This window comes from Mercenaria mercenaria, unplaced genomic scaffold, assembly GCF_021730395.1.
Source record: "Mercenaria mercenaria strain notata unplaced genomic scaffold, MADL_Memer_1 contig_4744, whole genome shotgun sequence".
Lineage (NCBI taxonomy): Eukaryota > Metazoa > Mollusca > Bivalvia > Venerida > Veneridae > Mercenaria > Mercenaria mercenaria.
Window position 1 is genome coordinate 52,226 of NW_026462996.1, and position 15,094 is coordinate 67,319.

At 34.0% G+C, this 15,094-nt stretch overlaps 1 protein-coding gene across 1 annotated transcript in view; it reads left to right on the forward strand.

Moving 5' to 3' along the window:
- The window catches only part of LOC128554138 (interferon-induced protein 44-like), a 37,774-nt gene extending 23,083 nt beyond the window's left edge, over positions 1–14,691 (forward strand). The window contains exons 2-7 of the mRNA XM_053535386.1: positions 1,167–1,243; positions 4,609–4,800; positions 9,718–9,858; positions 12,386–12,563; positions 13,138–13,271; positions 13,822–14,691. Coding sequence (XP_053391361.1) covers positions 1,167–1,243; positions 4,609–4,800; positions 9,718–9,858; positions 12,386–12,563; positions 13,138–13,271; positions 13,822–13,953 — 854 coding nt within the window. The 3' untranslated portion in view covers positions 13,954–14,691. The remainder of the gene's footprint in view (positions 1–1,166; positions 1,244–4,608; positions 4,801–9,717; positions 9,859–12,385; positions 12,564–13,137; positions 13,272–13,821) is intronic.
- The last annotated feature ends 403 nt before the right edge of the window (positions 14,692–15,094 follow it).

The following is a 15,094-nucleotide window of genomic DNA, read 5'->3' on the forward strand; positions in this document are numbered from 1 at the left end:
CATTTCGATATCGTACACACGGGGCAATCGCTTGATAAAAGTAGTGTTGTTTGCTTATGACATACTTCTTACTTGCCTGATGTTGATAATAGAAAGGTGCAAAGACATGAAAACGAGTGCTTTACTCGGTACAAAACGTCTGCCAGAAATTCCCAATACTTTTCTCGAGCACTTCGCCCAAATGTATATTTTCATAGACAAAGAACAAAACAAAAAACAAAATAACATGCACAATATACCAGATTATTGTGTTTGAGAGATAAGGGTTTGCTAATTGACCTTTATTATTGAACCGGTAAATTTCACAATTAATCATATACATGACATTTGTTTGTGAACATTGTACTTGAGTCCAAAGCCTTCAATATTTCTTTTTGCCTTGATAGTTATGCGGCTATAAAGGCAATGTTGGTAAAGGAAAGGGTTTGCGTCACGGCACATGAACATTTATTTTTCTGCAATGTTAATAAAATCCCCACTTACCGGCCATTTTTGTTACAGTTAAACATTTTGCACACTTAAAAGATACTTACCCTTAACCATCTCTCACAAGGGGAACACATTTTTATAGAGTGAAATTGCTGAGTGAACGCCGTTTGTCAATCCTAATCCTGTCCATATTATATCAATGCAGTGGAAAAGTAAGCTATCTATGTTACCTGCTGTACAGAACAAAAGTCATGAATTTAACAATCCTGAAATTGTTTTCTTTCATTTTATCAAATTTCTAGATATTTTCCCCATACTTTGACGCATATATATGGGTAGCAGAGGTTGTTTTCTTTTCAGCCATATCTTTCTCAATATTTTTTAATATGTTATGTTGTTAGCACACATGCAGTTGTTATAATTGAAAATGCAATGATTATTGTTTGTTTATAAGGTGGGAAAACAAATAACTATAATAAAAGTTTAATCACTAACAATGGATTTGGATATATATGTACTTTTTTTTTAATATATTGGACATCTCGAAAGCTCTGCATTTCCGTCGTTAAAATCGTGCACGTGTTAACTAATTAAACAATGCGATTACCGTCCATAAGCATGCTCAAACTGACTCTGCAAGACTTTCAATTTGTCTGACGACTTGTGGAGTTTTAATATTTTCTATTCTAAACGTTTTTACTCCATTTAACGGAGACGTTGTTGATTTTCTTTATCAGAAGATGAAAGGACTTGTCCCCCACTTACCGAAACCCCTTGGAGGCAATTTGAAAAGACTGGAGATTGGACTGATGAGGTAATTCATAAAATAAAATTTCGTGTGTATAATTTTGCCTCTTTCTCGTAATTCCGAGCCTTCTCATTGATCCGAGCATTTGGAAAATTTGCACATGCAGTTATTTCCTGTTTCTAAATTTTATGCATATTGTGGCAAATAATCTGACTGTTAAAGATAATAAAAGAAAATACAATTGTTTACATTGAAATAAAAATATACACAACGGAAAATTTTGGTACAAAATTTCGTTATCTAAAATCACAGGGGTAATATATATCCTTCTTATTGGAAATAGAAATCACTTATCTTAAACTTTTTTGTCCACAAACACAGTTATATATCTGTTCAAAATTTGGGAAAAAAAATTCTAAAAATGTCTTTGTTTTTGGGAGCTAGTACAAATGATCACAAGTCTCAGTTCAATGAGAAAGGATCTGGCTATTTCAGAGGGTGAGGGTCATCATGTGAAAGCCTGGATAATTCATTGACAACGATCCTTAGAATGTTTCTCTGTGGGTTTTTTTTAGTTTAGATGATGGAGTAACTATAGCAAAAACTTAAATCTGTTACTGACCAGAAATACCAGTTAATGAGCTCGGAATAACGAGAAAAGGGCATAAGTTTATTAGAATGTGTTTGTAAGATCTATGCATAGCATTTATTATACGTCCGTCTCTGAAAGAGCGGGGCATATTATGTGAACACCCGAGGCGGGCGGGTTGGTTTGGTCGGCGTCAAAAGCATGTCCGCTATCTAAGTCGAACAGTTTTTATCCGATCTTCACCAAACTTGCTGACAATGTTTGTGGGCATAATATCTCAACAAATTCGATAACCACCCAAAATCGCCTCTGGCAGTCTTGGATTATGGTCCTTGAATAAGTCAAAAAATGTGCGAATTTAGTCTGATAACTCTCTAAGTCAAACAGAGTCCATCTGATAATCACCAAACTTGCTGACAATGTTTGTGAGCATAATATCTCGGCCAAATCCGAAAACCACCCAAATCGCCATAGACAACCTTGGAATATGGCCCTTTAATTACTCGAAACACTGCGAATTCAGCCTTGTCCGCTCGAACAGTTTTCATCTGAACTTCACCAAACATGCTGACAATGTTTGTGGGCATAATACGTCGGCCAATTTCGATAACCATCCAAATAGCCCTGAGGCACTCTTAGATTATGGCCTTTCAATGACTCGAAATCTGCGAAGTTGGCCTTGTCAATTCAGTTTTGATCCGATTTTCATTTTCGTCTTACAAGGAACCTCATAAATACCTTGATTCCTTCTGAATCTTTTTTGGGGGTTAACAAGGCATATAACATCAACATTATTACCTTTATGATAAGTAACTGAATATTTAGAAAGGCATATCTTGTGACAGTCTGGCACTCTTTGTTTTACTTATTATAAGGAATGGTTGTCACATGCCAATGTAAGAGATGTTTTAAAATTGTGCAGCACTGAAGTAAGTTCACCTTTTACCTTTTTTTCCTTGCTTTGTTTTTTATGACATACAATGCTTTATTTCAACGTATCCAACATTCGTTTATCAACGGTTTTTTAAAAAAACGTTCTTCATTCATTTATGGGCGTATTCGTTATATAGATTTAATCCATAACTTCGAATCATTGTTCTTTGAACTTACCTCCAAATATATTGTGTATTATAAGCAATAAGTAAGAAGACAAGAACTAGTTATCTTACAATTCCTTTGCACTAGCTATATATATATATATAGCTTGACAATGAAAAGACTCGGCACAAGATTTAACAGACACAACATTTGCTACATGTATAAAAAAGGACTGGAAACGACTCCTAGATGACGGTTTTGTCATTTGGACAAAATCACAAACAAAACCTACTTGAGCATTTCATACTAATAATACATAAACAAATACAAAGACATAAGAAACTTTTTGTCAAGTGACTCGAAATACAACTTTACTATAGCATTCCAGTTTTGATAAGATGCATTAGCTCCCAAACCGTTTTTTTTTTTTGTGTTTACATTCGTTGCTAGTTAGAAAACATTCACATAACAGAATTCTGTCTTGTTTGAACCAGTGCCTTTTACCGCTCCATGATATATTTCGTATTAGTCGGTCGAATTTCCGATTATATTTTCCTAATATACGTCTGGTTTCAATGTTATTACTTCTTACATTAAAGATTTTATCTTTCAGACTTCCATGCACGATTCTTTTTATCCAGATATTATCATTAATTACATTGTATACTCATGTGACTTTCTTTAGGTTATTTCATTATGATTATGTATATTTTGACTTCACTATTAACAGTTTAAACTGCATTCCTTCCTTATTTAGTCAGGCTTGACACACATTCATATTTGTTTATTTCCTCAATAACTTTCAAAAGGAAATGATGTTGTTGTTTTTTTTTTCAGATAGTTGTTTGTCATGTATATATTAACAGATTTTTGCATCGTTTGTTGTTTCATATAGTAACGGAAATGAAATCTCTGCATTTGTACTGTTGGACTGAAACTGAAACTGAATAGTTTGATTAAACGCCTTTTTTATACAATGATATATTCAATGGCGTTGTACATAATAATCATAGTAGTCATTATAACAATATTAACAATGCCAATAATAATAATAACAGCCTTATTGTAACAAACAGTCATGACTTCACCCCTCCCCTTGTGGTCATTTTAACCCTATTGCGAATACCTAAAGCATCTGGTGCGCCCAGACGAGCTGCATATAAAGGTTCAAACTCCCTGGTTAATGGTGTCATCATATACTATTTAAGAAAAATACAACACACTACCCTACCCATAGAGCCTTACCAATAAGTACGTTTATCAAACAAACCTTGGAAATATAAATGTTGAAATGTGAAACATATTACAAAACAAAAATTTAAGAACTATCATTTGCTGTTTTCGCATGATAAACAGTTATAAAACAATTTAAACCAATGCCGCGAAATCTCTGAAATACAGTGTCTTGGGATTTGTTTTTGAATGTGCCAAATGATTTACATTTGCGTAGTTCTAACGGCATTTCATTCCGAAGTTTTGCACAAATAGTACAGAAACTCCTATTATTGAATGTTTTTGCACTTGTTGTATGGAACAACATCAAAACATTAAAAATTTTCAGACGATCTCAAAGCTTGTCTACTGGGAATATACTCTGTCAGCAAACCTGTTAAATACAGAGATGCTCTGCCAGTGTGACAGCTATACATGGACTGTATTCTGAAAGTCATATGCTCGGCTTTATTTTTCGCACAGCCATCAATATCAAGTACAGTGCAAATGTTGTTGCAAGATGACTCTTGTCATTGTATTAGTAGTCGTTGATTCAAACTAATGCCAATAATATGTTTCCGTTTTTCTTTAGTATGAAAATAAACTCATTGAGGACATTCAAAACCCTGCTATGAAAGAAGAGGCAGAGAACGTTCGCCTATTACTCCTTGGACCAATAAAATCAGGAAAATCTTCAGTTTTAAACTCTACTGCATATATTGATAAGGGACGAATCGCACAGGTTACTGCAGCCGGAGGAGAAGGAGCAAGTATGTCTAAAAAGGTAATTTTTTTATACTCTTCTCTCATATTGGTGGCATAGGAACTCATCTTTTACAGTAAACAGCAAGAACAAGGATCCAATAGGAATAATCGCCTTCCTAGACAGTATCCCAAACTAAAAAGAATTAGTTTATAAAAGAATGGCTCAATCTTTCTTGTGTGTTTCTGTTGGCTATATATCAAATGTAATTTTTAAAAGTAGTAAAGTATTAATACTTTCTTGTTTAAAATCGATTGGAAACCTTTTTATCATTTTACTTGGTGGTCATCTTGAAATGAAAACGTCATTTATTGTGTTGGGTTGTTATCACTTCTAACATGTGTAACATTTAACTGATAGTGTATGCAAGGTGTACAATAAAATAAATTCTTATAAATGTTAAGCATATGAAAACGTGATTTTTTTCTCCTTTTTTGCTTTTCTTTTTTTTTTTAATTTGTTTTGATTGTTTTGTTTGGATATTGTTTTTGAGAGGGGGGTCTAAACGGTTTGTTTACCTTAGAAATTATCGCTGATTAAACTGAAATCAGTCACAAACAATTTGAAACATGTAGAATATAGCTTTGTTTTGTCATTATTTATACAAATATCTTTAACAAAGGACTTCGGACACTTTCTATATGACTTTGCCTACTCCAAGAGTGAACAATAAACCGCTCAGAAATAAATATGTAATTACAAATACCATCAAAGTAGTACATACATTTTTTTATTTCGCAAAGTCAAATTTCAATATCTGGTACGTAGAACGGTGATTTTTCCTCTAAACAGAATTACGTACCCTGTTATATACATATTAAAGCTATTTTTCTTCACATGACCTTGTTCCCCGTCCCCTTCCACACCCGTGCATCAAAACCATATTTGGCCAGCATATGTAGATAATAATTATACACATTTTCTGTAACTATTATGTTGATGCAAGGGGGTGGGGAGGGCAGAACTTTTAACAAAAATATAACTACAGGGTGTTCCCGAATGTAAACTAACCAATACTTTATATATATTTTTTAAATAGTTTGATAGTCACATATTTTTACATCTCTTTGTAACTCAAATAGCATATAAATGATTTCAAAGCGCGGAAATAGGTATGTTATGCATACATGTGTGGTAGGGAGAGAAGCAAATACTGTAAAATCATTATTATTCGCTTGGTTGAAGTTTCATTGAATTTGACTTATCCTAGGTTATTTTTGCAGTAGATTGGCAAATGTGTGCAGTAAATTTCTAGCAACACACCGGACAACCTACTGCATGCCCTCCTCGCGACGCGCACGCCACCAGTGATGAGGAAGTTATTTGTTTCCAGTCATTTGTACAAGTTTTCTATTTATTTTTTATATATTTTTCATTTCTTTATTTGTTTCATCTTTTTTCAGTGCATTTATAATTATTTCTTTAGACACATACTAAATGTCATACGCATTCATTACTTAATGTTCTTCATTTCGTGAAAACTAAAATGATGTTTGGTCTATGTTGCGGACTAGGCCTAAACACCACAAAAAGAGGCATGTGTGCACTGCAGTTAATCTGATCCTGACTATAGTCTATCAAACAGAAATAACATTTGGCATTGTGATGCCTGTGATGCATAAGTCAAGAACAGTAGCTTCTTGACAGGCCATATCAGTGGCGGTTTCACATTCAGTGTGATGCCATGCAAGTGATGTGTCAAGTCGGTCTTCATGCAGATGGCATATACAAACACGGCTAGACTTTCAAACGATCTAAAAGGTCCAGCCGAGCTTCAGGTGGAATTGTTATGCAAAGGCCTGCTTCTACTTTAGCAATATAAATGACATATTTCGAATGCGTGTTGCCTACAACATCAGCCCTGATTTGCACACCATTATCTTTAGTGGGGTTGCAGTCAGACTCATCCTGCGTTAACTTTTTCCGATACAGTTTCCTTAGGCAAGCTCTACAAAGAACTATCATTTTGTATACATTTTTATTACACGTTTTAGCCAAATATTGTCTGTGCCACTGCGAGAAAACTACGGTATTGATAAGATTACTGCCTTTTCTAAGTACTATAGTTATATAGCACACACATATCTGCCATCAGTCCTCCCGCTTAGCTCGATAGGGACAGCGAGCATCTACGTACCGCGGGGTCGTGAGTTCGAGCCCGTGGCGAGGCGAATGTTCACCGTGACGATTTGATAAAAGACATTGTCTCCGAAATCATTCATCCTCCACCTCTGATTTATGTGGGGAAGTTGGCAGTTATTTGTGGAGAACAGGTTTGTACTGATACAGAATAGAGGAACACTGGTTAGGTTAATTGCCTGCCGTTACAATACTGAAACACTGTTTGCAAACTATCATTCTCTTTTTATTTATTTACAAGAGTTTATTCTTTGAACGTTATTTTTCCTTAAACAAACAGATTTTGTCTTTTTTTTTTCGGTTAAAATTCATATATAAATTCATATATTTTAAACTTCCGTAAAGTGATGACATCATATTTTTACGGAAATTAAACATTTAAAAAAAAAATACACCCTGGCATAGATCAAATAAAAAATATCTTGATAAGAAATGGATACAAGCTAGTTTCTGTTATAATATGTTAACTAACACATTGGTTTATATGTGATTCGAAACGATTTGGATATTGTTTAAAATTATTAAAATATAAAAAGTAGAAACTTCACACGACAAAAACGAAAATGTTGCAGGCTCGATTTGATTGAGCCTGTTCATGGACGATAGTGGAAATGCATGCTACCGTCCACGCCTTCTAGACTACTCAAAATGAGTCTTGTAATCTGTATCAAACTTTATACATGTGGTCAAATTCTTTTTGCTGCAGCTTCAAAAACAAGAAAGTAGGTCAGTAGGTCAGGGCTTAGAACATTAAAGCTGAGTATTGAAATCTTGGTCGAAAGTTATTGATGTGGTCTAAATTACTATGCTGTTAAGATCTGTGTGCAAAACTATATATGTCATACAAATTTCAAGGCTATATGTTAACACACAAAAAAGTTGGTCAGTAGGTCAAGGTCACAGTCAAGTCACTCTAACTACTTGGGGTTATCAGGTAATCATAATTAAACAGTATAGGAAATATGATTAGATAATTGTTGAAGTATTTTTCCTATATAACTCATATACAAGTGACCCCCGGGGCAGGGCCTTTTTTCACTTAGGGGCATAATTTGGACAATTTTGTTACAGAACCAATAGGCAATGCTACATACCAAATATCAAAGGCTGGAGCCTTGAACTTTCAGACAAGAAGATTATTTTTTTTAAATCCTATATAAGTCTATGTAAAACTTGTGGCCCCCGGGGCAGGGCCTCTTTTCATCCGAGTGGCATAATTTGAATAATTATGGTAGAGAACCACTGGACAATGCAATATACCAAATATTAAAAGCATAGGCCAAGAAGATATTTAAAGTTTTTTCTTATATGTCTATGTAAATCTTGGGCTCCCTGTGTGGGGTCTTTTCACCTCAGGGGCATAATTTGAATAATCTTAGTAGAGGACCATAAGGCAATGCTACATACCAAATTTCAAAAGCCTAGGTCTTGTGGTTTCAGACAAAAATATTTTTAAAGTGTTTTCCTATACAAGTCAATATAAACCATGTAACCCCCGATGCGGGCCATATTTGAACCTAGGGGGATAGAGTTCTGTGTGAAATTCAATTCTTTGAACAATTTTGAAAACCATCCAAAGATCAATCCTGTGAAGTTTAATCAAAGTTGAACTGGTGGTATAGGAGATGTTGTTTAAGGAAAGTGTGGACGGACGGACGGACGCCGAACGGTTAGCGATCACAATAGCCCACCCTGTGCCTTAGGCTCAGATGAGCTAAAAATTAATAACGGGCAATAACTAAGTGAAATATCATCCAAATGAAACCAGCTTCGCACATGTACAATTAGGCATTGTACCGATGATAATAATAACAATAATAAATGTATGGCATATAATGACTGAGATTAATACCAATGATCATTACAATGTTTTTTTTATAAAAGTTTGGCATATAAGGGTTGAGAAATAGCGCGGATATTTTTATTCCATGAAATTATACATATTAAAGATAAAATTAATAAAGAACCATAACTAATTTATAAAATATCGGAATGGAAACCGCTTCGTACACGGTGATACGGTTTAATGGAAATCTTACAAATAAGTGCTGAGAAATAGCGCGGACAAATTTCGTCGACAGATTGACGGACGGACGAAGCGAATCCAGTATAGCCCCAGATACTAGTATCTGGGAGTATAATGACATGTTGTTGATCAAACTGTTAGAAACTGTCGGAAAGTTCCATGTACTATTCTATTATTCTAAACAATAAGGCCGAAGCTATATTTTCCTTTTTATAGGCTTTACAATCTTTAGAAGTTATATTTCATCAAGAAAATAACCTATAGTCGACCCCGCGCTAAAGGCCGCATTCCAAAATGCCACTACATTAAAATTTACTTCAGATTGTCATTTGTATTTCATTTTAAAAAATAAGATAATATGCACGCACTGGGGCCGCCGGTCATTTATACTTCGAAGGCCTTTTCATTTTTAGTTCATTAAGGATAATCTTTCAGGTTTGGCTGTATGAAAAGTGTGAAAAACACATAACATGAAAACTTTGTGACGTGTCGAATCTAGAACATTAAAAATGTAAAAACCGTCAGCTGATTTAATGTCCAAAAACAAAATGTCCTTGCAAAATGGTAACAAAAATGAATGATGATTGTTGCTATTTCTTTTTTTTTATTTTTTCAACAAAATTGAGGTTTTCTCTTGACCAGAAAATGATTGATCGACATAAATAACGCAGGAAATAGTATTTAAAATAACCCTGAGGAATGAAGTTTGATAAAACGCATTAAACTCCACAGTGTATTCACTGCAGTGATGCAGTATTGCATTTGTCTTTCAGTTGAAGGTTTACAGTCCTAAAGGAAAGTTGAAGAACTTCAGGCTGTTAGATACGATGGACATTGAGAATGCTGCAGACGCTGGCTTCAACGTCAAAGATCTACTATATGTTATAAATGGAAACGTTCCTCCGGATTACAAGGTCAGAAATGCATACACTTTCAGGTATTTGAGAAAATACGCCATTTGAGAAAATACGCCATGAAATATTTTGATAATAATGCAATGTTTTCTTTTCTGTCGTGCACGTTCGTTTTTCCCACCGGTAACATGTCTCGTAAATGTTTATTTTTACGTCCTCTAATCTGGTCAAAATCTATCAAAGGCAACATCAAACATAAAAAAAGATTAATATGGTAGCCATGAGTCAATTGTGTTCGTAATGCTTTATATGTTTTAATATGGACGGCTTCGTTCTTTGAATGTGGTTTTTCGAGTCGGATATTTAACTATCGTCCGTCTAAAATTGAATTTATTACCACACTACTGTCCGTCTATATTGATTTTTTAACATTAACGGCTAATGTTTATGGTTGTTGATGATGTTGTTTTAGATACGGCCAAAGCGATATTACCTGATTTTCTATTTAACCTTCATCTTCGATGCAGAATTTACGTTATATTACAAAAACTATTTACTATAAATCTCAAGCACTTAACTGAATTACATAATGAAAGATTTTGCGAAGCCATTTAACACTTAATATTATTTCATGGATATGTCTTATCGGTCGTTTGTGAGTCGATATTGAATGCAATGCGTACGTTTATATTTTTTAATTTTAGACGACAGGCAGGCAAAGTTTGTAAAAGGAATAGTAACTACGTATCTGTTTATATTTTTTCCATAAAGAATTTATTACTGATGTACTTACATAAGGCCAGACATTAAAGCTAAGAAGTTGTGTTTTTTTTTAAGTTTAAGCGAATATTTCATCCTACATATGAATCTTTTACAGTCAAGTAATATTGTCAAGCTTAGAAAGCCGTTTTAATAAATCTGTGATGACTTAAAATCGAAACAATCAGAATTCGACAAGGTCTTAGAAAAGGAACGAAATCGAATCACCCAATGGCAGACGAGTTGTGACAATTTCAAATCGGTATCCGATGAAATCACGGATTTGCAGTCTCGTTCGATGCGAGACAACCCGCGATCTAAAATGATATGCAAATACTGTGTTGGACTACTGTAAAATACACCCTGAAAATATCAGATGGAGCTCTACTACAGCGAACATTAAAATTGAAGGTTGTGATCATTTTAAGTCTTCGTCCTAAGTCAAGCAAAGCGCTAAAGCGGAGGAGTTATTGTGCATTATAAAGAATGTTACAAAAACTGACGTACCTAGATATTTCCATTAATTTAGATTCCAGAGGTATAATCTGGTTTCGTATTGATGAAAAATTTACTCATGCCCAATCTTACGCATTTTGTTTGTGTGAACTTCAATAAATATACCTCTGTACAAATAATCACAATATCAAGTCTAAAAATGCACGGGATTTTCTGAATTCCGTAACATTGTTATTATATATATATATATATATAGCAGTTCGATCTCGGATGCTGTTTTCGTGTATAAAGTGTTTGGTTTCAGTGCGCATGTTCGTTAATTCCAAACAGCGTAACCAGGAACATTTAAGGGAAATCCCATATTTTTTCAGCCTTGCTCAATTAACGGAATAAATGTTGATTCTCGTTAATTCATTGAAATCATTACTTACTGTAACTTCCCCTTGAATCATTTGTAATATGATGTTAAAAGCCCACTGGGATCTTTTATAACATTCAATCTGTATCTAAACGTTTCAAGAAAGTCATCCCAAAAGATTGCCAAGTCCCATTTCTGAAAGTAAGAAACCCCTCTAACCCGGGGAGAAAGCATACTCTCTTGAAGCAATATTTAATGTCACTATGGAAATGCATAATATAGTAACTCCAATAATAGTCCGCGGGGACGGTTACAAGAGTATATAATAGTGTCTGTTTAAAAAAAACATATGCATTGTATTAAACTGTGTATATTGTTAAATTCACAGGCTTCTTAATAAATCGATATTGGCATGCGCATAAAACGGTAATATGTCATTCTAGTGCCTATGTTTATAAATCAAGGTATCGACATGCGCAGACAACGGCAACACATGTATTTACATAGCCTGGTTCCTGACTGGTTGTTGGACCGCTCTACAATGAAGTGTAGAGAATTATCACGGGCACCAGTTTAGTGTTTGCGGACAGTGCGCATGCTCTATTTGCATGCGCGTAAAACATTTCAAGCGTCTTAGAGACGCAAACGCATGCCAAATGCTTTTGTCCCCAGGGGACTTATATGGGATATTGCCAACCACTGTACACCTTTCTATAACTAATGACAGATTTTTTATTTTTTCGTTCCAATATGAATAATGTGACGTCATGATTTTCCGTTCGCGTAACTTATGCGCGTTACGTTGAGCCGGTGAAACTGCTATATTCCACTACATTCTTTCAATAATAAAGAGGCAAAGTTAACGTAGAAGTTAAACCACACAGATGAGAGGGGGCAATATTCGCCCCTGAAATCGATCTCTGTATTCGCTTGCAAGACGTTTTATTTTCATATAAACACTGAAAATTTTCTGAGCTGATATGAATTTAGTATATATCTTGATAATAATTTCAGTTTAATCCTGCATCTCCAATTGCTGATACGGACCCTTCTTTCAATAAAACACCATCGGAGACTGACAAAACACACTGTGTAGTCTTCGTGTTGGATGCGAGTGTTGCCGGCGAAGGTAACATATCTGCGGCCACGAAAGCGAAGGTTGCATCACTACAGGATGAGCTTAAGTCACTTGGTATTATATAAGCTAACTTTAAGAACACATTAATAACCATGTAGTCCATTTATAAACTCGTTTGTTGATATTTTATTGCTTTTTTTGAGGACACGGTTTCTATTCTAATCATTAAAGATTTCCGCTTACGTCGCTTTTATGAACAGACTTCATTGCATTTTCAGTTCCTGATATTGACTGAAAATAAGGAAAAAAGTCCTCATGACCATCCTCAGAGCTCTTTAGAATGATGTAAATAGTATTGCCTTAAATTTAGAGAGATTTCAACTAAAGTCCTTGATAAACCAGATTCGAATAGTATTTAGGTTATGTATGTAATCTTTGTGGCTATGTTGCGAAGTCATTTAAAAGTAAATGTACTTACTTCATGGAAATGGAAAAACGGAGGGGGCACGTACTGGTTTGTGTCACATTAACGTATATAAAGTAAAATTTGCTGATGGGTATAATTGGTCATAGATTCTTTTAGATATTTTAATTAACGAGAATGATAAAAACAAGACAGACACTGCACATGCTTTAGTAATGACCAATGTCTTATATGTCTGGATTTATTTAACAAATCATATTTCAGATATCCCTAGAATAGTTCTTCTTACAAAAGTTGATGTACTCTGTGAAAAAGTTGCCGATGACATCCAAAATGTATATAGAAGTTCAAAAGTGCAGAAAGCTGTAACTGTTGCAGAAAATTTGTTCCACGTCCCGGTAAGGTCAATGTTTTGTATATCATCAAGAGTGTGTATATTTTTCAAAAACAATGAGTTTTATATGTTTCTTCAGATAAATCATTCGAATTCCTCAGATTATACATTGGCAAGAAATAAAAACAATACAATTCTACTGGATTTTTGACAAACTTGCTATATCAGTCCATGACCTAACCATCTATAGTAATAACAATAATTTGTGACTATAATGAACTTTTTATCATATGTGGTGACGTCTTCTTGTCCTGAACAAACTATAAAACGCTTGTTAACATTTTTGAAAGTATATGTTTAGAAATCAGACATTGAAAGGTGAGATAATGTTTTGTTTGAAAATGAAGAGAGAGACATTCATATTTCAGAGAAAAATAAAAACATAACAAATGCTACAGATATGGATGGAACCTTAATCAATGTTACGGTTTCCTTAAATTTTTGTTAATACAATACATTACAATGTGATTTTTAGTGGCTTTAAAATTTGATATTTTCAAAATCGGACATTATTCAATCTTCTTCCGGTTCATCTTAAACTTTTATCGTTTTAGAAAATGAATATATTTCCGGTGCAAAACTACAATGAAGAAACGGATCTAGACACTTCCAAAAACATACTACTGCTTCTGGCATTGAGGCAAATGGTGAATTTTGCAACAAATTTTATAAACAGGCAATCCTGAAGTGAGCGGTGAAAAGAAAAAGTAAAGTGAACTTCCGAACATCGCTTCTCCGATCATTTTTTTATTTTAATGCTTTGGGTTTAAACTTTAGATGTTTTTTTATAATATTGGTCTGTGTTTCCCTGCTGGTAATTAAAATGACATTGTATACATTGTGAAGGTGGTGGCTTTTTGATACAGAAAAGAACAGAATTTCATTATAGAGTTGTACATAATACATCGTCGTGCTTAATAAACAATATACTGTTATAACATAATGTTATTGTACCATTTTATTGACCTGTCAAAATGCATATTGATTACATGGTCGGTGCATAGAATATTTTAATCTTCAGTTGATTTTCGGTACATTCCGTACAATGTACGGAAAGTAACCTGCAATTAAAATGGTTTATATTTAAAGCGTGTAAACGGAGGTACGAAAGTGACGATAGCTCAGTGGTCACTGTCAATGGCCTGAAATCTCGAGGTTTTCAGATCGAAACCGTGTATGGTTTGTATTTTTTTCATAAACACTTGGTCTTTGTACATTTTTTAACCAGTATTTCCTCCATGTATTTTTGCAACTATATTTTTATTCTTATCACTTTTTTAATTTCTATTCTTTATTTTATTTTTATTCACGGTTAATTTCAGTGTATTACAAATTTCATAAATATGAATTAAAACAAGCTATATTCATGATTCAGTTTCGATCGCTAAAACTTCAGTACTGAACACATTTTAACGTGTAGCCCGTGATTTTCACGTGCCCCTTTGTAATCTAAAACTTATAAATCAATAAACAACTGAAAATGAAAATAAAAAAATGTTATAGCTTATGGACTCGAACCTGCGATTCCCCACACACTAGCCATGTGTTGTAACCACTGAACCCGATACGAACGACGAGTACGGGTTTCACTTACAATATTAACAATGATATTTAGACACTTAACCAAAATTTATTTCCGTAAAACATACGGATAGCACCGAAGTTGGGCCGAATTTTATAATATCAAATGCACAGAGCGTATAATGAATGCAAATTTGATAGTTTAAAAAATAGCACAATATGTTTATATGTTATTTTAAAGAACTGACATTATTATTCAACAAATACTACTGTTTCATGAAAAGGGAAGACAGTTATGATACAATA